The sequence below is a fragment of the Equus caballus genome, chromosome 7, assembly GCF_041296265.1.
Source record: "Equus caballus isolate H_3958 breed thoroughbred chromosome 7, TB-T2T, whole genome shotgun sequence".
Classification (NCBI taxonomy): Eukaryota; Metazoa; Chordata; class Mammalia; order Perissodactyla; family Equidae; genus Equus; species Equus caballus.
In genome coordinates, this window is record NC_091690.1 from 20,875,909 (window position 1) to 20,903,516 (window position 27,608).

General features: G+C 41.3%; 2 protein-coding genes across 5 annotated transcripts in view; both read right to left on the reverse strand.

Moving 5' to 3' along the window:
* The window catches only part of PPP2R1B (protein phosphatase 2 scaffold subunit Abeta), a 32,700-nt gene extending 29,620 nt beyond the window's left edge, over window positions 1-3,080 (reverse strand). The window contains 3 exon segments of the mRNA XM_023644791.2: window positions 1,473-1,573; window positions 1,983-2,073; window positions 2,912-3,080. Coding sequence (XP_023500559.2) covers window positions 1,473-1,573; window positions 1,983-2,073; window positions 2,912-3,025 — 306 coding nt within the window. The 5' untranslated portion in view covers window positions 3,026-3,080.
* A 12,356-nt stretch (window positions 3,081-15,436) lies between these two features.
* ALG9 (ALG9 alpha-1,2-mannosyltransferase) overlaps window positions 15,437-27,608 on the reverse strand; it is a 93,765-nt gene continuing 81,593 nt past the window's right edge. For all 4 annotated transcript variants that reach the window (XM_023644796.2, XM_070273600.1, XM_014741234.3 and 1 more), the window contains 2 exons: window positions 18,949-19,067; window positions 15,437-18,677 (listed from right to left, as the gene is read on the reverse strand). In XM_023644796.2, coding sequence (XP_023500564.2) covers window positions 18,640-18,677; window positions 18,949-19,067 — 157 coding nt within the window. In that variant the 3' untranslated portion in view covers window positions 15,437-18,639. The remainder of the gene's footprint in view (window positions 18,678-18,948; window positions 19,068-27,608) is intronic.

Here is a 27,608-nt window from a genome sequence, read left to right on the forward strand (position 1 = left end):
GTTGATATCTGAACGACAAGGGGCCAGCCATAGGAAGCTCAAAAGAACATTTTATTAGAGGAAATACCTAGAGCAAAAGTCTTAAGGCAATAACAAGGTTCGTCTATTCAAAGAACAGAAAGATCACTGTGAATGGAATGAGGTTACCAAGAGGGAACATAGTGTGAGATAAGCTCACAGAGGCAGGTTTTGTAAGCTAAAATACAAGCTCTGGCAGAAATTTGGATTTTCTAAGAGCCACGGCAGAGAGTGATCCATCTGCTGGGTGTACAGTGAACTGTGGGGGTGAGGTGGAAGGCAATAGTTAGAAAGCTACTGTAGTAATCAAGAGGAGGGATCATGTGGCCTGGAAAGACTAGAGGAAAGATGAGCCAGGTAGTAGTAGGGATGGAAGAAATTGGACTGATTTGGAATATACAGAGAATCTGCAGAAGTTACTAATGGATTAGATGTGGAAAATGAGGGAAAGAAGATTCAAGAATGTCTTCTGGGTTTTGGCTTGTGCAACCGGGTAGACGGTGATGCCATTTACTGAAATGGGACAACTAAAGGAGAGGCATATTTTGGGGAGAAAATTAAGATCTGTTTTAGGCATGTTAAATTTGAAATGCCTGCTTGACATCCTAGTAGAAAAATCATAGGCAGATGGAGAGAGACAAAGAGATAGACATTTCTCTCTCTCTCTCTGGCTATATCTGAAGTTCCATAGAAAGGCAGAGAGAAAAATCACAAGTCAGGATCACACAGACAGTATTTAAGCCCTGAAGGATACACCCTCATCTTGCGCAACTGTCGAAATTCCTAGTCATCCTTCAAAACCTGGTTCAGATGTCATCTCCCAAGAGGTCATCCCTGATCAGCCTGAGTTAATCTCCTTCTCTTCTCAATTACTGAGTACCATGTATGTGCTTCTACTTTTCCATCTAACACTGTACAGTAATTATTTGTTGATAAATAAGGACAGAGACCTCATTCCATTCACACTGGTCTTCTTTAACATTACCACTGTAACTTCAGTGCCTGATATAGTAGGCTCTCAACAAATGTCAACTAAATTGAACTAAACTCACCAAATTCACAAAGTCAGTCAGAAGCAAAACTTATGCTTACAATCGAAGACAAAAAGCTAATAAACATTTCCAAAGTCATGACACTGCTAGACGAGAATTATGATTTCCAATTTCAAGGAAAAAAACCCAAACAAACAAATCTTTTTTCTCCCAACCTCTAAACTGACAAATAACTCTAAAGAGGCAGAAAACAAAAGAGGAAGAAGTTCTTATATTCATCGTCAGAAAAAATAAGAAAGGGTTGAGCCCAAAGTGCCTACATTATTTATTTTCTCAATAGCTAACACTGTGACTATCCATAAAAAGATGTGAATAAAAAAATGTTGCAATATGCCTATCACCAAACAACGTATCATTTATACTGCAAAACTTCTAGAAGGAGGGCAGGCGGAATATACTTACCAGCAAACAGTGGGCAAAGTCAGGACCTCCCACGAGGCCGGTGAAATTTCCCAGCTGCTCTGCAAGAGCTAACAGTACCTCATCTTCATCATAAATTGTATCTGGAAATGACAACAACCCAGTACTCATCAACAAGGACAGCTGGCCCAGAACTGGGCACACACAAAACTAGGAAGAGGCTCACTATGTAACTAGATGGTCCTGTCACAATCCTGTAACAGCCTTTTCTTCCTTCTCATTCAAGAGTCTTCTTAGTTGTTTTACAGAATGAATTAGAAACTCATAATCCCATATCAATTATTTACTATTAACTAAACAGTTAATGTTTGAATATGTCTGGCCACAGTATTACAGTATGCTCTGTCCTGTTTCCTTTTGCCCAGAAAGCATCAGGCGCAGTTTGGTACTTAGCAGTGCTGTGGGTAACAAATGCTAAAAAATAATCAAAGTTTTGAAAGCCACTGGAAAACAGAAACGCCCATGCCTGTCTTTAAACAAAGATTCACATACCTGTAAGGAATGGCAGCAGTTCAGTTCGCGTCCTTTCTACTCCAAGTGCTAGAGCAATTGTTGATAACTTCTTAATACTGTTGAGACGGAGCTTTAAAAAACAAAGTGGAAAAAAGAACGAAGTAAAAAAACCAAAAGTTGTGATTTAGCCCAGAAGACAAAAGTTGCAAACAGGTGAATTAATGACATACGGGTAAGAATGAGAAAAACCTTCAGTTTAGACTTTATTCTATGAGGAACCTCAGGAGCTCGGCTTCATCAGCCAAAGGAAGATCTAGTAGAAACACTCCGAAGGGCCCACTGGCGAAATGAATGAAAGAACATACGATAGCCAGGAAGTGAGACAATTTTAAAGAGAGAAAACTCCGGCAGTGATGAAGCAGGTGAAACGGATGAATACAACCCCTGCCTTTTCAAAGAAAAGTGCCCCCCGAGCTGCTACACCGACTCCTCTAGGTTAATCGGCCAACCCACCCTCTTTCTACCCAGCGAGCCCGGCCGGGGTCCCAGCCGAGAGGAAGGCACCCATTCACCCGCACTTCCAAGGGCCCCTGGCGCCCCCGCGCCGCCCCGCTCCCGCCCGCTCGGCCACAAGGACGGCCGGCCCAGGGCTGGACGCGGCGCTCCCTCCGCACCGCCCGGAAGGGGCGCCCAGACGGGAAGCCGCTTCTCCCACGACCGGCCGGGACCGGTGGGACGCCGGGCAGACGCCTCAGGGGGTCAGGAAGAGGAGTGCTGGCGAGGTCCCCAGGAGGGTCGGGTCGAGGCACCCAGCCCCTCACGGGTCGCTCCCTTCCTCCCCGTCAAGTTTCTACTCCGAGCCGGCTCTTTCAATCCCCGGGCCTCCCCCACCGCGGCGCCGGCCTTCCCCCTTCCCTACCACGCGTCCCGCCGGGCCCGCCTCCGCTCCCCGACCCTGACCCCAGTACCTGCACGTCCTCATTGCGGAGCTCGTCGATTAGAACCGCGATCGGATATAGCGAATCGTCTCCATCTCCCCCTGCTGCCCCTGGGCCGATCCCGGGCCCTGCAGCGCCCGCCATGTTCTTTCTCCTCCGGCCGGTTGCCGCCGCCCGGCCCCGCCCCGCGCCCTGGCCCCGCCCCGCGCCCTGGCCCCGCCCCGCGCCCTGGCCCCGCCCCGCGCCCTGGCCCCGCCCCGCGCCCTGGCCCCGCCCCGCGCCCAGGCAGGCAGGGCTAAAGCCCGCGCTCCAGCTCCGCGGAGGTGTAGGAGCCGGGTGTCTACCCGGCTCGTAAAGGCTCCCGCCCAGTCCCCCTTGCGGGAGCTGTAGGTCTAAACTCCAGAAGAAGGGTGGGCTAAGAAAGCGAACGGATCCCCTGCGTCCTTTCCCCAGCCGAAAGAAACAAGGGCAGGGATTCATCCTGCTCCTGGTGATCTGAAGGGGTCAGGGACCTCCTACTTAAGTGACCCGTGCTGTGCCCTCTTAGGACTCAGAGGGATCAAAGAGGATGCCCAAGGCCAGGAGGAAAAAAGATTTAGCGCCTCCCCTCCTTTCATCCTGGCCCTGAGCCACTGGGTCTCCAGCCCTAATTTCCCCACTAGCCTCAAGCTTCCACAGAACCCCTCCACCTCTTCCTTTGGCCTGTGCGCCAGAATTGTATCTGGCTCCTGCTCCGTAAGACAAATAACGCGGGCGGTGAGAGAAAATGAACAGTGCTGTCCAAACTCCCCAGTCAATATTTTTTCCGCTTTCTCCATGCAAGCTGTTAAAAACATGCTGCTCTCTTGTTTTTGTGTTTCTTTTCAGTTTGGTACTGGAATGGTGCCTTCTGTTGTATTTTCTTCCTCCCATTTTTTAGATCTTTAGCATGCTAGAAGTACAACAATCAAGCAAAACTAGGACAAGCTTTAATCCTTCCAAATGCAGTGGAGGGGCTACTTTACTTGTACAAGAAAGGCTAAATGGCCTCCTAAAACTCCAAGAGTCCTCAGAGGCAGCAGTGGGAGGAGGTGAGGGTATGGGAGTTCTTTCTTACAAAACTTAATGGAAAGTTCTCATTTACCCTTGTTAGGGCAGCACAGAATTACTAAAATGTCCTGTCTTGTTTGTTTGTTTGTTTTGAACTATAAGCAGCTTAGAGTGATGATTACATATGGTGATCACAAGCTTTGAAATCGTAATTCTATGCGTCTGATTAATAAAAATGTGAAATTATTAATAAATACAGTTTAGGAGACTTTTTTTTAAAACATGAGGTTCCTGGAAGTGAACACAGTAGATAGGGCATTTGATAGTAGTGGCGGTTTGGGAACCAGTAGACCTGAATAGTATTTTTCAAATTAGGTCTATGGATGTATTCTCTAGGGTTTTAATTTTGTTTACATGTAGATAATATTTTTTGGATTTGCATAAGCATATTCTGGATTGTTTGGGTGACCACGTCAAAACCCAGTATTGCCACATGATTTCAGTACCTACATTTGCACATCTGTTTCAATGCTGCTTTTATTGTTTTAGGATAATGAGAAAAGAAGAGAGGTGGATTTAGAATGAAAATGGTGTTTTCATGCACAAAATGAAAGCCAAATCACAGGACATCACAGGACTGCACATTTACAATAGTTCTAACAGAAAAGTGGTGAGAAAACTGAGATGTCAGAGGTCACTTGGTGGCATAGGCAGGTTGAACTCACAAGAAGCTGAGGTTTCATGGGCAATACCATAGTCAAAATACAAGGGATAATATAGTCTAAACAAAATACATTAATACAGTTAAATTACTTTATTAACATGAATAGTATTAGTTTTGTGGTTTCATTTGTATTTAATTTGTAAATCTATTTTGGTTTTTTAGTTGTATAAGAACTATAAATAAAAGAACATTATATTCCTACTTTATATTTTAAATTTAAGTAACAATGTAATAAAAATAATTTAAGTTGACAGAGTTTTCAAGTGTTTTCTACCTTTAGTAATGGATCCATATACTACAAGTTTGACAAACACAGAGCTGAGAGGTCTTTTGATTTAGTATTTTACCAGTTAGAAGACCAGAGCGGGTTCCTATTGGCATGGAGAGGAGAAATCTGTTTCCTTGTACTTGATGTAAAAAGTGTTCAGAAATGATAAAGGAAGCAAGGGCAGAGAGCAGCACGTTGAGTCACTTCCACACATACCGCCATCTAGATATTAGCTGACGCTTAGGTGACCCTCCATATGCTAAACAAAAATTAGCACACTGATTGATGCCAAGCTATTTTGTTTAAAACTCAAATACATTTTGCTTTCCCAAGCACAATGAATTGGACACCTAAGGAATAACTATGATTAAATATGAAATCACAAGCTGAGAAAATAGGCCCCAGAAAATTGCCTGGTTTGAGAGTCATCAATTCTGGCCTTCAGTTCCCACCTCTGTCTCTGACTCATTGTGACCTACCTCTCCGTATGCCTCAATCCCACCTCCCACCCCCTCATCCCCAATAAAATAGAGCTAACCACCTCTGGTTCCCTCTCTGGTTTCTGTGATGGTGTGAGAATGAAACAGATAGTAAACATGGAGATGCTAATAAAGCCTTCAATAAAGAAAGTGATTAAAACAGACTGAAGCAGAAAGAGGCCATTTCAAAATCTGGGCCAAATGGAAACTAGAACAAAATGTAAGACAGTCTTTTGGTCCACTGACTATCTGAATCACCTAAGGTGCTTGTTTAAAAATGCAAATTCCAGGGGCCAGCCCAGTGGCCTAGTGATTTAAGTTCGGTGCCCTCCACTTCAGTGGCCTGGGTTTGCAGGTTAGGATCCCAGGTGTGGACCTACACCACTCATCAGCCATGCTGTGGCCACAACCCACATATAAAATGGAAGAAGACTGGCACAGCTGTTAGCTCAGGGCTAATCTTCCTTAAGCAAATAAACAGGAGGATTGGTAACAGATGTTAAGTTAGGGCTAATCTTCCTCAGGGGAAAAAAAAAAGCAGATTCCTGAATGTCAATTATTTCTCAATAAAACTGGAAAAAAATGTGGATTTCTGGCCTCCACCCCAGATTTACTGAATCAGAATCCCCGAGAATAGGGCAGGACATTTTACTGTGCACCCCTGGTGGTTCTAATGTACAATGACATTTGAAAGACATTGATTTAAAAAGTTCATCTAGAGGGGCTGGCCCTGTGGCCCAGTGGTTAAGTTCGCATGCTCCACTGCAGGCAGCCCAGTGGTTCGTCGGTTTGAATCCTGGGCGCGGACATGGCACTGCTCATCAAACCACGCTGAGGCAGCGTCCCACATGCCACAACTAGAAGGACCCACAATGAAGAATATACAACCATGTACCAGGGGGCTTTGGGGAGAAAAAGCAAAACATAAAATCTTTAAAAAAGATAAAAAAGTTCACCTGGAAAAATAATTACCTTGTCAACAAACAAGCATCTGCTCAAGGAAAGTCTGAAGAGAGTCTTTGGAAGCCACCTCAGTCCTGAGAAAGCAAATGATAGCTACAACTGCATATCAATAACCAATTCTTGGGGCCAGCCCTGTGGCCGAGTGGTTAAGTTCGTGTGCTCCGCTTCAGTGGCCTGGGGTTTTCCAGTTGCGATCCTGGGCGCAGAACTACGCACTGCTCATCAAGCCATGCTGTGGCAGCGTCCCAAGTTGGGGAACTAGAAGGAGCTACAACTAGGATATACAACTATGTACTGGGGCTTTAGGGAGAGAAAGAAAGAAAAAAAAAAAGATTGGCAACAGATGTTAGCTCAGGGCCAATCTTCCTCACAAAAAAAAAAGAAGAAGAAGAAAGAGAGAGAAGAATTAAAAACAAATAAGCAATTCTGTCCCTATTGGCTGTGGTTTTTGCCAGATTAAAATGATCTCTCTTTTTCTGGATTCCTGGAAGTCAGCTAAGCACTACAAATGTAGAACTGTGGCACTGAGCTGTTTCCATACCCTCTCTTCCTCTCTAGTGCTCCTTCTGGTCTCTGCTCCATGTCCCACACACAGAAGAAACTAATGACCAGGGAGTGCCAGAGGCAACAGCTGAGATGAGGATGAGGATTTAAAGCAACACTCGGGAAACAATGTGACATTCTCAGCACTGAGTCCTGATACCCACCTATAGTTCACTCATCCAGCGCATCAAGGGAAGACAAGGTTAGATTCGCCCAGTTCCTTCAGATGAAGCACCAAGAGTATGGAGAAACACAGGCAGATGGGATTAACAGCCATCAACTCCTGTGCTTGTAACAGCTCTCAGTGTCACAACAGAAAAGGGTCAGTGCCCAGGAAGTGTGAATGACATCACTGTTGTGCTCTCCGGCCCCTTGCCTCACATTTACTAAGCTTGCCTCTTCCTCACAGTCTGCAGAGTTTACAAATACATGCTCACTCCAGGGCTGATCTGCTCCACAGAGTCACCCCGCCGGGAGAGAAGGCCAGTGCGGGAGAGAGACCTAGATGTGGGTGGTTCTTTCAGGGCAGACCCAGCAGTGCCATCCCATTGAAAAGGCCATCAAGAAAGTGGTGGACGGCCAAGTTCATGCACAGAAAACCTGAGGCACATGCAGGCATTTTCCAATTTTCTTCATTTAGCAAGATGACCCTGGTAAACAGATTCCCAGGTCTGTACTTAATTCATTGCAAAGTAGTAATTTTCACCATGGTGTTAATGATATTTTGAATTTATGTGTATACAAAGAATGTCTTCATCCTGTGAGTCTCAAATATTTTCCCCTCAACTTCACCTCAGTATTTTCAGATTCTTTCTCTTCTCTGCTTTGTGGCAAAATTTTAACCCCATTTTTATGGCTAGGAATACTTGACAAAGAGAAAAAGACTTTACCTGGAGTCACACGGTGAATCAGAAGAAGCTATGGAACTCATAATCAGGGATTATCACTACTCCTTGCTTCATCCCCTACCTTCACGCCACAGCTGATCACTAGATATAAAAAGGGTATTGGATTTCCAGAGCAAAACTTTGCTTGAATTATTGGGAAGAGCAGCTCAAAGAAATGGGACAGTCAGTTCTGATTCAGGGCAGTATGTACAATGGTTAGGAGAGTACACACTGGAGTCAGGAAGACCTAGATTGACATCCCAGCTCTACCAATGACTAGCTGTGCAACTTTCAGCAAATAACTTATCCCCGCTCATTCTTGGCTTTCTGCATCTGTAGAGTGGGGCTGTAAGGTTTACCCCATAAGGTTGTTAAGATTAAATAATTCATGTATAGTCCTTAGATTAATGCCTGACAAGAGTAAGCCCTCAAATATTATCCATTAATAGTTATTATCTACTGAGGAAGCAGAAGCAGGTAGGAAACATTCCGGTCAATTGAGCATTGGCAACAAAGAGGACTGGTGTGAAAGGATGAAAGGAGTACACAATTTAGAGTCAGAAGACCTGACTCAGGCCTTCCAGAAGGTTTCCTCACTGCTAAAATAGGGGTAAATCTTACCTTATTCTCTCTTGGGGTTGTTGTGAGGAATAGGATCCATAATGTAAAGTACCTTGTAAATGGAAAGCACCATGTAAACGTTAGAAGTTACGTTATTGATTACCAAGGGCTCACTGATCTGGTGCCCAAGTCAAACACAAAAAGAGAACACCTGGAGACCTATGCTGAAGGCGTGTAGGCCCCCAGTTCCCCAAGAAGAGCAGTCAGAATTAGTACTTCCTCTAACACAAGGGTAGACTTAAGCTACAATAAACCTGGAGATCAAACAGACATCACAACCTTTCTCAAAGCATTAGGCCTTTGAGTCCTACTATGGGCTAAAACATTCTTAGGACAGTCCCCTGATTATCTTGCCAGATGCTATACACAGCTCAACAAAAACCCTTTGTTACAGTGTTAAGTGGAAAAGCAAGGCACACAGTGTTATTGAAGTTGTGGAGTGTAAGTTAAGCAGAAAATATTCGGAAATTATAGATTGCTCCTTAATAGGTAATATTAAAATATCTTAAGATTAAAAAAAAAAAGCAAGCGCCAGAACAATGTATATAGTATCTTACCACTTGTGTAAAATAGAATGCACACACATGTTGAATAAGCATAAAAAAAAAATCTCTGTGGGGCCAGCCCCATGGCCGAGTGGTTAAGTTTGCATGCTCCGCTTTGGTGGCCCAGGGTTTTGCTGTTTCAGATCCTGGGCACGGACATGGCACCGCTCAGTCAGGCCACTCTGAGGCGGCATCCCACATGCCACAACTAGAAGGACCCACAACTAAAATATACAACTATGCACTGGGGGGATATGGGGAGAAAAAGCAAAAAAAAAAAAAAAGATTGGCAACAGTTATTAGCTCAGGTGCTAATCTGAAGGAAAAAAAAACAACTCTGGAAGGACACATATGACTAATCACATTGATTGATTATGGGAAGGTAACTGGGTACCTGGTGAACAGAGGTAGAAGGGAGAATTTTCAGTGTACAGTATATCCATTTGTCCTTTCATTTGTTTGGTTTTTACTATTTACTAATTTACTTTAATTTCACCCATTTTTCCACTACTGCCTTTTTTCTGTTTCAGGACCCAATCCAGGATACCACATTGCATTTAGGCTTTTTGAATTCCAAACCGTGGAAATTATTATGCATTCAAACAAACAAACCTTTTGGCTCTTGGTTACCACACCATAGACTGGACTTTGCCTCCTCCTGGCTGGCCTTCCCAGTGGCATCCACAGATGTGTATGACAGCCCCCACTGCCAGCTATTCTCTGTCTAGCCCTGCTATGCCCACAGGGGAGAGTCCAGTCTTCTTTCTTCTCTGTTATTTCTGCAAGCCCTTATCACCATGCCTTGTATTAGACCCAGCCAATATAAGTAGTAGTTTCAGCATCTGGACACTGTCCCCAAGCTCCAACTAGACAGAGGTTTGATTTAGTAAAAGCAGGTATTGCTTAAAATATTCCTGGTCCCCTGAAAGCTTTTCCCAGTGGTGTTCCCTGAAGATGGCATTCTTTCCCACTTCTTTTTCTGATCTGCCCAGCAGAACTGTTAGGAAAAGGGTCATGAGAGTAAGAAAGAATCAGTGCCAAGACCCCCTGGACACGCCACCCAGGTCTCAGCAGAAATTTGGCTGGAACTGTAATCAGAAACCGAAATTTCCACTAACTTCTAGGATTTCAGGAAATCAGCTCCCTTTCTGATCTAGTTGTGTGATTAAAATTAGCTGGGGGCCCACAGTGTTCTAGAAAAGCCCCTACAAAGACTGAATGTATCATCTGCACACTCCCCCTTACTAGGACAACCTCCAGGCTGTGATTACCTGAGGCAGATTAAGAAGATGGCAAAAAAAAAAAAAAAAAAAAAAAAAAAACTGAAACAACTTTGACTAGATCCTGTTCTTATCTAATCATTCCAGATACCTCAACATAATATCCAAAAAAGGAGGCCGGGAGCTCTGGACTTCAAAGAGGTCATGAAATAGGGAGTATAACATCACGGTTAAAACAGAGGGTCTGGAGTCAGATAGACTACTTGGGTTTGAATCCCAGGTCTGCAACTTTCTACCTAGGTGATTTTGGGAAAGACATTTAACATCTCTGAGTATCAGTTTCTCCATCTTTAAAAAGAGGATAATGATAGTTATCAATCTCATTAGGTTGTTGTAAAGACTGTGTGAGAAAAATGCGACTTGAAACATTCCTGACATATAGTAAATGCTTAATAAATGTTAGCTATTATTCATATGATTTCTCCACAGAGCAAATCTCACAATCTAGAGGGTAGAAAAAAAAAATAAAAAGAACCCCCAAAATAAAAAAAAAAACACCCCAAACTCCAATACATTCATCATATAGTTCTAAGGTTGTGTTCAAAGGAGGGTATCTATCAGGTGTCACACAAATAGAGGGAATCTCCTTCTATATCAAAGAGGTGGCTTTGTCTGTTCCTCAAGGCTTAAATTTGCCTAGGTAGGTACCCTACACTTTTAAATGCAAATTCTACTTCCTTCTGCAAATGTTTCCTTTTCACCCCATGACCTACACATGAAAAGCAATCAAAGAATATCTAAGATCTTTTACTTTGCAAGGGCTGAGCCCCTGCTAAATGCTAATACCTCTCATTGAGCTACTGTGGATAATGTGCTGGCATCTGATGGAAGGGAGAACCCTGGACATTCATATACCCTTTGGGTTGCCTTTGATGATATCAGTAAGTTAGCAGGGGCAAAGTTAAGACTGTGTATATGACATAATTTGCTCATTTTGGGAACCGTGAAAATGGGCAAATGGCTAGTAATTACCCCTAAAAGTAACCGTTTCCCCTTCTCCACCAAACGTATATCTTTTATTACCTAGAAATACCAACAAGGTCATGTCACATAGAACTGAAATTAACTGAGAAGAATTGACCTATGAATAATTTACAGACCAGGGAATCACTGTTGTGGTAGATGATCCATCCTCCACAAATTACGGGCATGGTTTTCTCCAGGACATTTTTGCAACTATAGCAATTTAAGAGTGCGATGTAAGGATATAAAGTCTAAAGAAATGCTACTCAGATATTCCAACTTACACTTCAATTTCAACACCAAGAACACCGCAAATCCTGAAACTAATGAGATTCCGGGAGTAAAAGGAGTGCTGAAATTTTTAGTGAGACTAGGCTGCCCTCTGCTGGACACTAGGGAAGTCAGAAACAGTGACAGTGGGGAGTAAAACAAAACCAAAACCAAAAAAAAACATGGCAACAACTTCAAACTTTGGTGCTATTTTTTAGACTATCTCTAGCAAGCACAGACTGTGGGAACACAATTATAGAAAAAGGCCCAAGGAGGGGAGAAAGGGCTAAGTTAAAAAAAAAAATCGTAAGATTCTTTTTATAAATGTAGCATGGTAAAACCAGACTCCTTGTCTACATAACGTTCCACAAATATTTCACTGGCAAGAAAAAAATGGGAACATATTATAGGAAATACCAGGAAGGCTTGGAGACATATCATTAATAGGGAGACAAGAAAGAAGCGAGACTAATTCCTAAGTGATAAACATGGTGTTTTCTTGTTGGTTGAGTGAACACATTGCAGGTCATTTCTCTCAAAATGAGATTAACCTTTGCCCTCATGTCCAAGGGGGTTACCAGCAGCTCCAGAGCAGCTCTGCAGAAGACCAGTGGCAGAATGACTAAGGGAAAGTCTCTGCTGTACTTGTCTCAAAGAAACAGAGCTAAGTACAGAAAATCTACAAAGTAGGCCGCCCCAGTGTATCCTGAGCAGGAGGGCTTAATACCCACACACATGGTTTTTTCATTCTCCTACTCTCGACAGCCACAGGTCCTCCTCTGAGCAGGCCAAGCAGTGCCAATCAACAGGGTTTGGGGGCTGGCCCCGTGGCCGAGTGGTTAAGTTCACACACTCCGCTTTGGTGGCCCAGGGTTTCACCAGTTTAGATCCTGGGCACAGACATGGCACCGCTCATTAGGCCATGATGAGGCGGCATCCCACATAGCACAACCAGAGGCACTCACAACTAGAATCTACAACTATGTACTGGGGGGCTTTGGAGAGAAGAAGAAGAAAAAAAAAGTAGACAGGCAACAGTTGTTAGCTCAGGTGCCAATCTTAAAAAAAAAAAAAAATAGGGGCCGCCCGGCGGCCGAGCGGTTAAGGTCGTGCGCTCCGCTTGGGTGGCCCAGGTTTTCGCCAGTTCGAACCCTGGACGCAGACATGGCACTGCTCGTCAAGCCACGCTGAGGTGGCATCCCACATGCCACAACTGGAAGGACCCACAACTAAAAATGCACAGCTACGTACCAAGGGGCTTTGGGGAGAAAAAGGAAAAATAAAATCTTAAAAAAAATAAAAAATAGGGTTGGAACTTAAAGGCCAGGTGGTCTTCCTGAAGGTTGGATCTGCCTGCACAAACTCTCTCCTCCCACCTCATAAATAAATTAAATAAATGGCACTTGAACGGGTCTGAAGTTGCCAAAATTAGTCATCCCTTGTTCTTAGATGTGTCGTCATTCAAACGTACTGAGATGAGAGGATCAAAGGGAAGAGAAGTGCAGTAAATTATTAACTTCCATTAGCATACTTCAGGGCCATATTAGTTAATTGTTTCCCAGAAAGCGGGACCCAGAGAGAATAGGAGATACGGCAGGTAAGGTTTGATAGGCCGGAAAAAGCCGAGAAAATGTTCTGGGGAGGGGACAAGGCCTCGATGGAGGCCTAGGTGGCCAGGGGTTGTAACTGGAAAGGACACCAACCACTGTGCCTGGTTATCTTTGATATTTGGTATGACTGTTTGCCTTCCAGTCTCTGAGATCAATAGCAGCAGACATTAGAAAAATCACCTATAGAGTTTTTTAAAAATAATGATGCCTAGGCCCATCTCAGGCCACTAACTGAGAACTCCTGGGGGGGTCAAGCAGATAGTGGCAATTCTTTGAAGTGTCCTCAAGTGCCTCTTGTGCAGCTCTGGTTGAGAACCACTGCTCTGTATGTCACATCTTCTCCAGCATTCAGTACAGTGCTGCTGAAGCAGCAAGCCAACAGACCAAAAGGCACACCCTTCTCATTTGGCAGCTTGGGAGCTGAGAGCTAAAAAGGCAAATTACAGGCCAATGGCACCGGGTGCCAAATACCGGTTCTGCAGGCAAATGAAGGTCAAGGAGAACCCTCGAAGGCAGGTAAAGGCTGGAATCCATGGTTGTAGGTCTGCGGAAAATCCTTGTCAGAGAAGTTTGTTTGAACTCACACAATCGTTGGGCTGTTAGGCTCACCAGGAGTCACCTGGTTTATACTTTTATCTCCAGGCAAGTAAAGACAGGAACAAGCAGGCCAGAAGCAAAAACAAACAGAAAACCCTATCACCTTGAAAGATTTTGTGAACGTATCCTAAGATTCACTTACACTTTTTAAAAATAAGCTCATACTCAAGTAAAATGCTATTTCACCCAATTCTCAACTTAATCACAAGCTATTTATTCTAAGAAGCTACAACAGGAGCTCCCAGTCTGTCTGTGTTACTGCAATTCTGTAACCTCATATCCTTTATCTGAATTTCCCTCATTTCATTGATCAAATCTTCTGGTTATAATTTGTGTCCATGTCAGGTCTATGCTGCACTCCACAGCTGAAGAGAGCCAAAAAAGCTTTCAGTTTTAAAGAATCATTTGCTACTTGATATTACTGAATTTGAATGTGTCACCACAAAGTCATCCTGCAGTTAGACTTCCTTTTCCCAGCAGGGCATGTAGCTGGTAGGAAAGGAGCACCTCCTCACACCTGGAGGCGAGGCTTCCTGCCCCAAACTCATTCAGGTTTCCTGGGCTAAGTCTGACCCTCCAAAATCAAGTAATAATAGAAATATTCAATAAAGGTACCCAATCTCTCTTTTTAGAAGGTACTCTGAGGAATCTGTGAAAACCTGTGTACTTCAGGAGAATTCCTAAAATATACACGATATTGAGCCTCATTCACATCTTCCAAATTGCCCTGTGAGTACTATAGGACTTAGGACTTGCTGTATTTTCTGTGGTCTAAAAATCTGCTAAATTGAAAGCAACAGGTGTATATTAGTTGCAGGTTTCTTTTTACTTTCTTCATTGTCAATAAACACATAAATGTTCAGGGAACTGTGTGGAGCACTGAGAATACATAGAAGTGTGACATGGTTCTTGCCCCTAGATGTGCCAACAATGCCCTTGAGAGAGAGGTGTACAAGGGTTACGTGTTAAGATTCTATGCCATTAGTAAAGACATTAGGTACTCAAGAGGGTTCAGGAAAGGAAGCAATTGCAGGGGTATGATGTCTAAATAGTCTTCATAGAGGAAAGGGAGACTCACGCTGGCCCTCAAAGTAAGAGTAAAAGAGAGAAGGAAGACCTTCTAGACAGGAGAAAAGAAATTCATTAAGGCTGTGGACTTCTCCTCCTGGAATTATATTAATAAACCATCCTTCTCTAAAATAACTTGGGAGAAACAAATCAAACTAAGTTTCATGGGCCTTTTGGGTCCCATAGGAAGAAAACTGATAATGGATGGTTTAAAACCACATGGCTACTAGAGCTACTGGCTATAAGGTGGAAGGCATAGGAGTGATGTTAGGAATTCATTCACAAAAAAGTTCTACTGCTCCTGACAACCCCTGACAAATGGAGAAATTACCTAAATGTTAGACATTACTAGATCCACATTTCTATGAATATTAAGACTCTCACAGTCCAGAGATTCTTAATCGAAAAACCCAAGATGGACTCAGAAACTATCTCTTAGGCACAACTTTGACACATTGAGTAAGTCCTACTGCGCTTAGTTTTTCCACAAGTAAAATAAAACTAACCCTCACTGGGTTTCCCAAAGACTTCTTCCTTGAGTTTTCAGAATAAACATTCTGGGCTATTTGGCCTATCAAAGGCAGGTCTATACACTGAAGGGTGGGAGGAGGGGAGATGGAAAGAGTTGAGCTCCTTCAGTTTCCAATCTCCACCAAAGATCTAAAAGCTGAAAGCAAAAGAGAAAATATCACCTTAAGAAAAGGAAAATCAGACTGCCAAGATTTATTAAACTTTTTCTTTCACAGAAAATACAAGTATGTAATGTAAACACTGACACATGAAATAAAGTACAAGGATCAGGAAGACAAATGAACTGGGCAATACTCTTGCTTCCATACTGTACTGCTTCCCGATTTCATCTGCAGCATGAATCACATGGTTATATATATTGGAAAAATTAAAGGCAACTTTCATTTAGATTTACCAAAACACTAGAGAGCCTCTGAAACCCAACAATGCCATACAGAAGTCTGATCTTTCTGTTGCAAAAAAATTAAAGCTAAGCACATGTCCATTTATCCATTTACCCAAGGTATTTAACATAGTAGCGCAAGAATGAATTAACACATGAACTTCAACATGCCTGTGGAGGCAAAGATTAAATTGTGCCTCTTTTCTCTCTTCAGAGAAAATAAAATTAACCAAATTAAAAGCAGAGCTGCCGGATACTGGGCAGAAGACAGCATAATCACAATGAATTCTAATTGCAATAAATCCCATGAAATGCAAAAGACAATAAAGGATTGCCATGGGTGCTTTGCCCAAATGGTCACTCCAGATCTAATGCTGCAGAATCACATGGGGTTTTGAAGGTTCTTTTCCACAACTCCAAACTAGGAAAAATGACCCAAATTAACGGTTGGGATCAAGAACCACCTTGATTTAAAACAAAGAGTCTGTTTCTAATCTTGACTTCAGTAATAAAGAGTATGGGCTTCAATTTTCTGTGATTATCCCAAGAGATTAAAACCACTGGTCTTCTTTCTTATCAGATGACACCTACTGGGTAACAGGTAAACTTTGATAATAGATGCCTACTACACAGTCTGCTTCAATAATGGGACTCAGTGTCATAAGATCTGGGGTTCAGTAAGGTTGCTTAAGATCTAGAGATCAGAGGGCCCTGGAATTGCCAAGTACACCCACGCCCTCACTCAGCTCCATCATCAAAGGTTATTACAAATACTCAACAATCTAGGGAGAAATAAGTACCTCAGATACTTTATCCTTTCAGTGAGCAGAGCAGTCAGCTCATGAGGAACACTGATTCTCTGGAGAAGAAATGCTACTCTGACCAGGTGTTTTGAAAACTCTTTTTCCCAGGCAAAGCTAATCTCCCTGTATTGCTGAGATGGAGATTTTTAAATGTCCTTAAACAGTATCACATGAAAAACACCTTCACAACAAAAACAATTCACTTTCATATCCTTCATCTATAGCATTTGGCACAGTGTTCTGCAATTTATTGTGCTCTCACTAAAAATATACATAGAACAGAAAAAAACAAAATCACGTTTTAAAAGGGATAGGAACTGACACTCCTAAGGAATCCCTGGATCAATCGTGACCTGTTTTGTGCTATATTACAGTAAGCTCTTGCTCAGAAGGATTTTTTTTAACATGCAAGATGATAAAATAGATCAGCACTGTACCACTTTGATTAGAAAAAAAGCCACTCATCATGGACCTCCATTACTGGACTCTCTTATTGACCTCTGCAGAAAGTAGAAGACCTCACCCACTGTAGGAGACAATACACTATTACTGCAGGTATGGCAAGATATTTCACTGAAAATTCTCTGTCCTGTAGTGAGACCACATGTGCCAATATTTGCCCTGGAAAACAGTAATCAAGTATTGAGAATTACATGCCACAAATCTTTAATGCAGCAAATGGAACCCCAGTCTATAATCACTCTAGTTATCATTCTATACTGTCTAGATTTATTGCCTCTCCAGTGCCTCAACCCCATCCCAGATACTCCCTTACAGGGGATCCTAAAGAGGAGACTTTTTATATGGGAACTTGCCATTTCTTCCCTTATCACTTGTTTTCTCCTCTCTTGGGATCAGTTCCTATTGAAAAGCCCTTCTCTTTGAAAAATGAAAGATGGAAACTCTGAAAAATAGATTCATCCTATTTGCAGATCCTAGACACAATTACCCTTAGGGAAATAAGGCACCTATAATGTGACCCCAGATTGACTACAGAAATGGAACTGATATGGGATCCTGTGTGGCTGCAAAGGAGCATGATCTCCAAACATAAGCACTACTTTCCTGCCACAGGCTGGCTGTATCACGGAGCACTGCTGTGATGGTCTGACCAACAGGCAGACCAGAGGCTCCAAAGAACTGAAAGAAATACAGATAAAATTCTTCCTTAAAATAGAAAGTTACATTATCAATCAGGTCTCTGGCCAACCTCATCATTCTTTCAAGTAGTGTTTCCATAGTCAAGTGAGGAAGTATGGAAGAGCAATAGATGAGATCAGGCAACCTAGGTCCTAGTCCTAGCACTACTACTGGCTGTGTGACCTTGGGCAAGTCACTTTACCTCCCCTTATAGTCTCAGTTTCTTCATCTGTAAAATGGGGATAAAAGCACTTGCCTTGTCCACCTCACGTTGTGACTGTAAAGATCAAATAAAATAATGTGAAAGAGCTTTGTAAACTATGAAATACTGTATGTAAAGGTAAAGTAATAGTATATACTTATTACACTTTAATTAGGTCCTTATTATTGCCTACTTGACTAGCCGTGCCCCATGCAGGATGTGCTTTGCAATAAATAGAATTCAAAAACAGGCGCTATAAATATACACTTATCTTTTTCACAAGGGTTGTTAAAAAGGGGAAATTCTTAATTTCTTCAGAAATGGCCTCAGAATACATTAATTAAAAATGTGATGTCATCTAAATCTATCAATTGATAGAATTAGTTTTCTCCAAATATATCCTGTACAGTTATAGTCTGGTCTGTTGATACCTTTATACAGGGAAGTCTTGAATTCAAGAAATATTGCATGCTAAAACTTAAAGAAACCAAACAAACATACAGTTAGAGTTTGTTGTAAAGGAATAAAATGAAAATAAGAGGCATCCTACGTAACGAAATTAGGTCACAGTTCCTCAAATGGTTGCCTTTTTCCTGAGATAGCTCTAGGACAGGGTCCTAGTCCTGTGAAGTGCGGTAGAAAAGCTTAGTCTTGCTGGAGGTGAAAAGGACATATAGGTTGGCAACTAGGCTGTGCTCATTTTCAGCATTAGGATTTGAACAAGAAGGTCTGCTAGGAGCTGCCAAACAGCTTTGGTGGAGAAGCCCATATGGCCCAAGAGAGGCTTGTAGTTCTTGGATGCCAGGCCAGAGTGTGGAGAACAGCTTAACACAGCCATCCAGTTTGGGGATTTTCAATTCTTCCTGTAAGCTGGTTCTGCTCTTCTCCGGTCTAGTAAATAATTGAAGAGAAGAAAAACAATGAGATGTGGAATAATATATCTACCTAGACTTCAGGGCCTTTTTCTGCCTAGTTGCAAAAAGCTTACATGCAGAACAGAGACACAGGCAAGAAGTGAACAAGACTGACTTTGACTAGCCCAAAGCACCCAGATTCCAGTATTCATGTCAGATGGCCTTTATTACAAATGTTACAGGCAAGACTTGGAGGGAGTCCTGTTAACAGGATGGTTGTCCTTTGGGCCCACAGGCGTGTTGCTAACCTCCACTTTTCTTCCTGATTTGCTTTGCTTTCCGGGGCTTGAGGATGGAGTAGTTTGCATATACTGTATACTGATCTGACAGGAAGGGGACATAGAATGCCCGCAACAGCTTTGAAGATCTGAAAAACAAGGTAAAAAAAAGAAAAGACAGAATTTTATTATTTAAGAGAATTTACTAATGGTATTGAAAATGATTAAAGGAAATAAACTTAGCACTATGGTGAGGATAGCCAGCCCTGGTGGTCTAGTGGTTAAGATTTGGTGCTTTCTGCCGCAGCCTGGGTTTGTTTCCCAGTCAGGGAACCACACCACTGGCCTGTTGGCTACCATACTATGGCAGCTGCGTGTTGCTGTGATGCTGAAAGCTATGCCACCAGGATTTCAAATACCTGACACACGTGGTGGACAGGTTTCAGTGGAGCTTCCAGACTAAGATGGACTAGGAAGAAGGACCTGGCCACCCACTTCTGAAAAACTGGCCATGAAAATTCTATGAATAGCAGCAGAGCACTGTCTGACATAGCGCTGGAAGACATGAGAATGGCGTAAAAAGACCGGGCAGGGTGTCAGCTATGTTATACACAGGGTCACTAGGAGTTGGAATTGATTCAACAGCACTAACAACAAATGGTGAGGATTATATTTTATATAAGTAGCACAGAAAAGTCTGTTATTTAACTATTAGACCACGATAGAAGAACTAATCAAAATCAAGTACCTTGTTATCCACACCAAAAAGATAGTCTCCATAATAAGCCACAGTATATCCTTCAAAATAGCTCTAGGTTTTCACTTTGCATTAGAATATGTCAGAGAAAAGTTCCAGGTCAATAAAGGACTGCTATTACTGAAATAAATTCTTAACACCCAAATGGCTTCTGCATCTAAGAAACTGTAGAGATGCCAAGGGCTCAAAAGACCCTGACACCAACTCTAAGTTTTCCTAGAGAGGTAAAGAAAACTATGTCCTGGGCTTCCTATGCACAGTGTTCCGGCAATTCTTGAGTCAAAGAGAGAGTCTATACACAAGCTCATGTCGTGACATGTCCCTGGTAGGTTATAATACATCTGCTTCTTACTAAAATATAGGAACAGCTGAAAAATCTGAATTTCTCACGTTTCTAAAGAATGTAAAAGATACCACATTTACTGAACACAGTATCAGACAGGCACTGGGAAAAGTGTTTACACTTTTAAAGATAATATTTAATCCATCCAATAACCCCATGAGGGAAGTGATATTATTATCCCTATTTTATAGATGGGAAACTGAGGCTTACATCAACTAAGTAACTTGCTTAGGGTCACACAATAAGCGATAAGAGTCCTTATTCAAATCCAGATTTGATTCTAGATTCTGCATTCTTAACCACTATGGTTTATCATGCATTCTAGGAACAGGCTAACAGGATTCATCGCTTCCTAGAAAAAGTGGCAAATTCTATATGAAGTATTACTTTTTGACTGTGACTTCAGTCTAAAAATCAAAAGTTGGCCCAGTTACTGCCACCCTAAATGAGGCAGCTGAAGGGTGTTCCATTGCCAGTCCTTTTCCAGACTCTAAACTTGTAAATGTCATGTCAACGTGGCATTTGTACTGGCAGCCTACCCCTGGGTTTGGCAGACTCCTGCAATGCCTGCACACAATGATATCGTGCTTGGCATACACACCTCTTAGAGATTCTTCCCAACTGGGGCGCTGGCATGCTCTGTGCTCAACAGAGATGCACTTCACTTCAACAGCTAACAGCTCAAGGGCTTTGATAGAGAAAAGAGGCTTAGAAGAGAGACATGAGATAAAGTAGGGCTCCTGCAAACAAAATGAACAGGAGGAGGAAGCATCTACCTCAAGTCAAAAAGTTAATTTATTCTTTCTGTCTATGCTGCAGAAATAAGGGGAAGGTCAGAACAGAAAGCAGTAAACAGCAGGAAACTCGTGTGCTTAAGTGTAGTAAAGAAAGGCTAAAACTAATTAAGCATCATTTCCATTCCAGTTGACTCCACAATAAAAGCTTCATTAATATAGTCAGTATATATTTCCTGGCAATTCAGTCCTTGGTAAAACATTAGGTCCACTGGGGCCAATTTTAGCTCTTTACTTTCTTTTTGGAACAATTCCTTACTATTTGGGAAGGTTATTATTTCATAATTTTATTATTTCTAGAGTCTTCCAAAGAACAAAGAAGAATTATACTTATTTTGAAAAACAGAGGGGCAGGCCCTGTGGCCGAATGCTTAAGGTCGCTCTTTGGCGAACTTTAGCCTCTGCTTCTGGGGCCCAGGGTTTCACCAGTTTGGATCCTGGGTGCAGACCTAGCACTGCTCATCAAGCCATGCTGAGGTGGCATCTCACACAGAAGAACTAGAAGGACCTACAACTAGAATATACAACTATGTACTGGGGGGATTTGGGGAGAAGAAGAAGAAGAAAAAAAGATTGGCAACAGACGTTAGTTCAGGGCCAATCTTAAAAAAAAAAAAAAAAAGGAATAAAACTCATTCTATCTTGTAATTACCATATGATTGCAACTTTTTATAAATTTAACCTCTACTATAGGATCTCAGTGGTCTTATTTTTTTCTATATCTTGGATTATTTACAACTATGCTTTTTTTAAAAAAAGACTAAAATAATAAGAAAAAGGAAGAATGATAAAATCACCAAAAACGACAATGCCAAAGTGAAATAACTAATCACTATTGCATTATCCTTTAATTTTCTTACTGCATTATTCAAAGGACTGCATCATCTTTCAATAATGTATAAAAACTTGAGACATTATCTTTGTAGTCTGCTTTTAGCTTTCATTGAACATGGTGAGAATTCAGAATTTTTAAATTTCCTGCCCAAAACAGCAAAAAGAAGAAAATTGACAGAGCAAGACATTTCACGATTATTAGACAAATCAGAAGATAAATGCAAAGAGACAAACAGCAGCACTCAAGACTCTAATGATGATGTTGAAATTGATCACATAAGCAAAATTTCAGACTATGAGTCTTCAGATAACAATATACTAGATGAATTTTCTCAAACTCAAGAATTGATGAGCGACCAAAATATCTCTAAGAACAAAAAGGAAATAAGGTATTCTCAGTCAGTCAGTCATTCAACAAGAGGGACTTCATCATGCAATATTTGTGCAGTAAGAACCTAGACCATCCTGTTAGGCTAAAAGGGCATATGACCATATTCTTTCATCTTTTATGATGTCTGTGTGCCAAACTTTATTTGATATATTTCATAAGTGGATAAATGCTAAAGGCAGATTAGTATACAAAGGTGCCTAGAAGGATATAGATCATGAAGAAATAAAAAAATTCAGTGGATGGATTATTTTAAGTGGTGTTTATAAATCTAAAAAGAAAATGTTTGAATTCTGGAACAAAGAAGATAGCTGAACTCTCTTCAACAAAATTATGAGCCATTAAAGGTTTCAAAAAATTCTTCAGGTTTTGCATTTTGATGATGTAAGTCCAAGAAGAACCAGGAGTAATAAAATAGAACCTATTAGAGATACACCTGAAGTCTGGAATCAGTATTTTCAAGATGGATATATTCCAGGTTCATGCATGACAGCTGACGAACAGTCAGTTGCATTCAGAGGTGTCCATTTCAGATGTGTGCGTATATGTGTGTGTGTGTATATACATATATATGTATGTATATTCAAAACCAGGAGAGTATGGAATACTTAGAGTTGTTACATCTAAATTATGATTAAAATTTCAAATAAAGCTGTTTTTTTACTATCCCTTTATTATTATTTTTATAAGTTATTTATAAAATAACTAAAAAATATAAAAAACAAAAAGGGTCTATTGAGTTGAGACAGTAAACGGTGATGACTATTTTTCCTGTTATGCTGACAGATCATGCCAAGGAGGTCTAAAAGAGCATTTCAGAAAACTATCGTGGGCCTTAACACGGGACATATCATCACCAAAAATACTGACTGCCCTGAAATGGAAGAAGGGCCACTACACATTATTTTTTAATGCAAAAGGCAAGTTGAAACAAAGGTAAAAAGATAAAGGAAACTGGGACAAAATATTTGCAATATATATCACAGAGGATTAGTATCTAGAATATTTAAAGTGTTCCTACAATCAATAAGACGACAGACAAGTCAATAGGAAAAATGAAAAAGGATATGAACAGAGAAAAGAAATGTAAATGGCCAATAAACATATGAAATAATGTTTAATCTTACTAATAATCAGTGAAATGTAAATCTAGATATAATTTTTCAATAATCAGGTTTGCAAAAGTTAAAAAGTCTGACAGTATCAAACACTGGTGAGGAGTTAGAAAACAGATACTGCCAGTGAAAGTGGAAACCTGCACAGCCACTTGGAAAGCCAATTGTACAGTATCAATTAAACCAAAATTACGCAGTCCCTATGATAGAGCAGAGGCTTTTTATCTTGTACTTTACACTATATTGCTGCTTTATTTTTTTACAACCTACTTTCCATTTGTTATAAGAGAAAATTTCAAACATACACAAAAGTAGGAAAAATATAACTTGTAATAATTTTGAAAAACCAGTAGAAAAATTTTTAAATAAAGGAAATCTCAAATCCTTAAAACAAACAAAAAAACCTATGTGCTTATTACATGTAGGGCTTTGTGTGCTGGCCCTGAAGACACAAAAGCCTCTGTCTCAAAGAGCTAATAACCTAGTTAGGAGAAACAGAATATGAATGATACTTAACCGTAACTTAGCAGATACTAAACAGCTGATACAGAAGTGCAAAATGATAACACATTCAGAAGAGAGAACGAATGCTGAAGGTTGCACAGATGTGGAAGAAGCATTTACTATATGTTACAGGCATACCTCATTTTATTGCACTTCACTTTACTGCACTTTGCAGATTTTGTGTTTTTCATACACTGAAAATTTGTGGCAACCCTGAATCCAGCAAGTCTGTCAGTGTCATTTTACCAAAAGCATTTGCTCACTTTCTGTCTCTGTGTCATATTTTGGTAATTCTCGCAATATTTTAAACTTTTCCTTATTATTATATTTGTTATAATGATCTGTACTTAGTGATCTATGATGTTACTATTGTAATTATTTGGGGGTGCCACGAACCACACCCATATAAGATGGCAAACTTAATAAATGTCATGCGTGTTCTGACTGCTCCATTGACCAGCCGTTCCCCCATCTCTCTCCTTCTCCTCAGGCCTTCCTATTCCCTGAAACACAACAACATTGAAATTAGGCCAATTAATCATCCTACAATGGCCTCTAAGCATTCAAGTGGAAGGAAGAGTCGTGCGTCTCTCACTTTAAATCAAAAGCTAGAAATAATTAAGGTTAGTGAGGAAGGCATGTCAAAAGCCAACACAGGCTGAAAGCTAGGGCTGTTGTGACAAATAGTTAGCCAAGTTGTGAATGCAAAGGAAAAGTCCTTGAAGGAAATTAAAAGTGCTACTCCAGTGAACATATGAATGATAAAAAAATGAAACAACTTCATTGCTGCTATGGAGAAAGCTTTAGTGGTCTGGATAGAAGACCAAACCAGCCATAACATTCCCTTAAGGCAAAGCCTAATCCCCAACAAGGCCCTAACACTCTTCAATTCTGTGAAAGCTGAGAGAGGTGAGGAAGATGCAGAAGAAAAATATGAAGCTAGGAGAGGTTGGGTCACGAGGTTTAAGGAAAGAAGCCGTCTCTATAACACAAGAGTGCAAGGTGAAGCAGTAAATGCTGATGTAGAAGCGGCAACAAGTTACCAGAAGATCTAGCTAAGATAATTAATGAAGATGACTACACTAAACAATAGATTATCAATGTAGATCAAACAGCCTTTATTGGAAGAAGATGCTATCTAGGACTTTCATGGCTAGAGAGGAGAAGTCAATGCCTGGCTTCAAAGCTTCAAAGGACAGACTGACTCTCTTGTTAGGGGCTAATAAAGATGGTCACTTTAAATTGAAGCCAATGCTTACTTACCATTCTGAAAATCCTAGGGCCCTTAAGAATTATGGTAAATCTACTCTGCCTGTGCTCTGTAAATGGCACAACAAAGCCTGGATCAGAGCATATCTGTTTACAACACAGTTTACTGAAAATTTTAAGCCCACTGTTGAGATCTACTGCCTAGGAAAAAAAATCCTTTCAAAATATTACTGCTCATTGATGATGCACCTGGTCACCCAAGAGCTCTGATGGAGATGTACAATGAGATGAATGTTGTTTTTGTGCCTGTGAACACAACATCCATTCTGCAGCCTATGGATCAAGGGGTAATTTCAACTTTCAAGTCTTTTTATTTAAGAAATACATTTCGTAAGGGCTGGCCCCGTGGCCGAGTGGTTAAGTTTGCGCTCTCCGCTGCAGGCGGCCCAGTGTTTCGTTGGTTCGAATCCTGGGCGCGGACATGGCACTGCTCATCAAACCACGCTGAGGCAGCGTCCCACATGCCACAACTAGAAGGATCCACAACGAAGAATAAACAACTATGTACTGGAGGGACTTTGGGGAGAAAAAGGAAAAAATAAAATCTTTAAAAAAAAGAAAAAAAAAAAAAATACATTTCATAAGGCTATAGCTGCCATAGATAGTGATTCCTCTGATGGATCTGGACAAAATAAAATGAAAACCTTCTGGAAAGGATTCACCATTCTAGATGCCATTAAGAACATTCATAATTCATGGGGAGAAGTCAAAATATTGACATTAATAGGAGTTTGGAAGAAGCTGATTCCAGCCCTCATGGATGACTTTGAGGGGTTCACGATTTCAGTGCAGGAAGTAACTGCAGATGTAGTAGAAACAAGAGAACTAGAATTAGAAGTGGAGCTTGAAGATATGACCAAATTCCTGCAATCTAATGATAAAACTTTAATAGATGAGGAGTTGCTTCTTATGGATGAGCAAAGAAAGTGGTTTCTTGAGATAGAAATCTACTCCTGGTGAAGATGCTGTGAAGATTGTTGAAACGACAACAAAGGATTTAGAATATTACGCAAACTTAGTCGACAAAGCAGTGGCAGGATTTGAGAGGACTGACTCCAATTGTGAAAGAAGTCCTACTATGAGTGAAATCCTATGAAACAATACTGCATACTACAGAGAAATCATTCGTGAAAGGAAAAGTCAATCTGTGTGGCAAACTTCATTGTTGTCTTATTTTAAGAAAACTGCCACAGCCACCCCAACCTTCAGCAACCACCACCTTGATCAGTCAGAAGCCATCAATGTCAAGGCAAGGCACTCCACCAGCAAAGAGATTACAACTCACTGAAAGCTCAGGTAATGGTTAGCATTTTTTTTTTTTTTTTTAAGATTTTATTTTTTCCTTTTTCTCCCCAAAGCCCCCCCGGTACATAGTTGTATATTCTTCGTTGTGGGTCCTTCTAGTTGTGGCATGTGAGACGCTGCCTCAGCGTGGTCTGATGAGTAGTGCCATGTCCGCGCCCAGGATTCGAACCGACGAAACACTGGGCCGCCTGCAGCAGAGAGCGCGAACTTAACCACTTGGCCACGGGGCCAGCCCCAATGGTTAGCATTTTTTTAGCATTAAAGTACTTTTTTTTTTTGGAGGAAGATTAGTCCTGAGCTAACATCTGCTGCCAATCCTCCTCTTTTTGCTGAGGAAGACTGGCCCTGAGCTAACATCCATGCCCATCTTCCTCTACTTTATATGTGGGACGCCTACCACAGCATGGCCCGCCAAGCGGTGCCATGTCTGCACCAGGGATCCCAACTGGTGAACCCTGGACCGCCGAAATGAAATGCGCAAACCCGACCGCTGTACCACTGGGCTGGCCCCTAAAGTACTTTTTAATTAAGACGTGTACATTGTTTTTTTTAAACATAATGCTATTGCACCTAATAGGCTACAGTATAGCGTAACCATAACTTTTATATGCACTGCAAAACCAAACAATCTGTGTGACTCACTTTATTGGGATATTCACTTTATTGCATTTGTCTGGAACCGAACCCGCAGTATCTCCAACGTATGCCTGTATTTTATTTTATCCATCCAACATTCCAAGGCACACTAAGCATGATAAGCAACTTGCCCCTCTATAACCAAATCCATGGACATCTTATGTTAAATGTTCTGTCCACTCAGAAGCAACTAGAGAATGGCTTGAATAAAACCCAAGTCTTATTCATGGCCTACAAAGAACTAGGAGATCTAGCCCGTGCTTACTTGTCCCAGCTCACCTTGTGCCATTTTCCTCTTTGCCCGTGTTACACTCCCACCACACCATCCTCTTTTCAGTTCCTCAAAATTACAAGTTCTTTCCTCCCTAGGGCCTTTGCATATGCTTTCCCCTCACTGTCTGGAACTCTTCCATCCTGTTTTTCTCATGACTAAGTCCATCTTATTTTTCTACTCCTCATCTTAAAAGTCATCTTTGAAAGGTCTTCCAACTATCCTAAGAAATGCTAGGTTTCCATTTCTATCACTTAATCTCTCTCAGTGTACCCTGTGTGTTTCTTCACTACACTCTTCACAATTTGTAATTTTATATTTATTTGTTGGTTAACTTATTTATTGTCGGTCCCTCGCACTCCCACTCCCAGATTTCTGGGAACTAAATACAAGGAAAAGCTAGGAAAAATCTATAATCAGAGCTTAGTACTGGAAAAATCCTTATTAGAAGATGAACCTCCTTTTCTCCTGCAG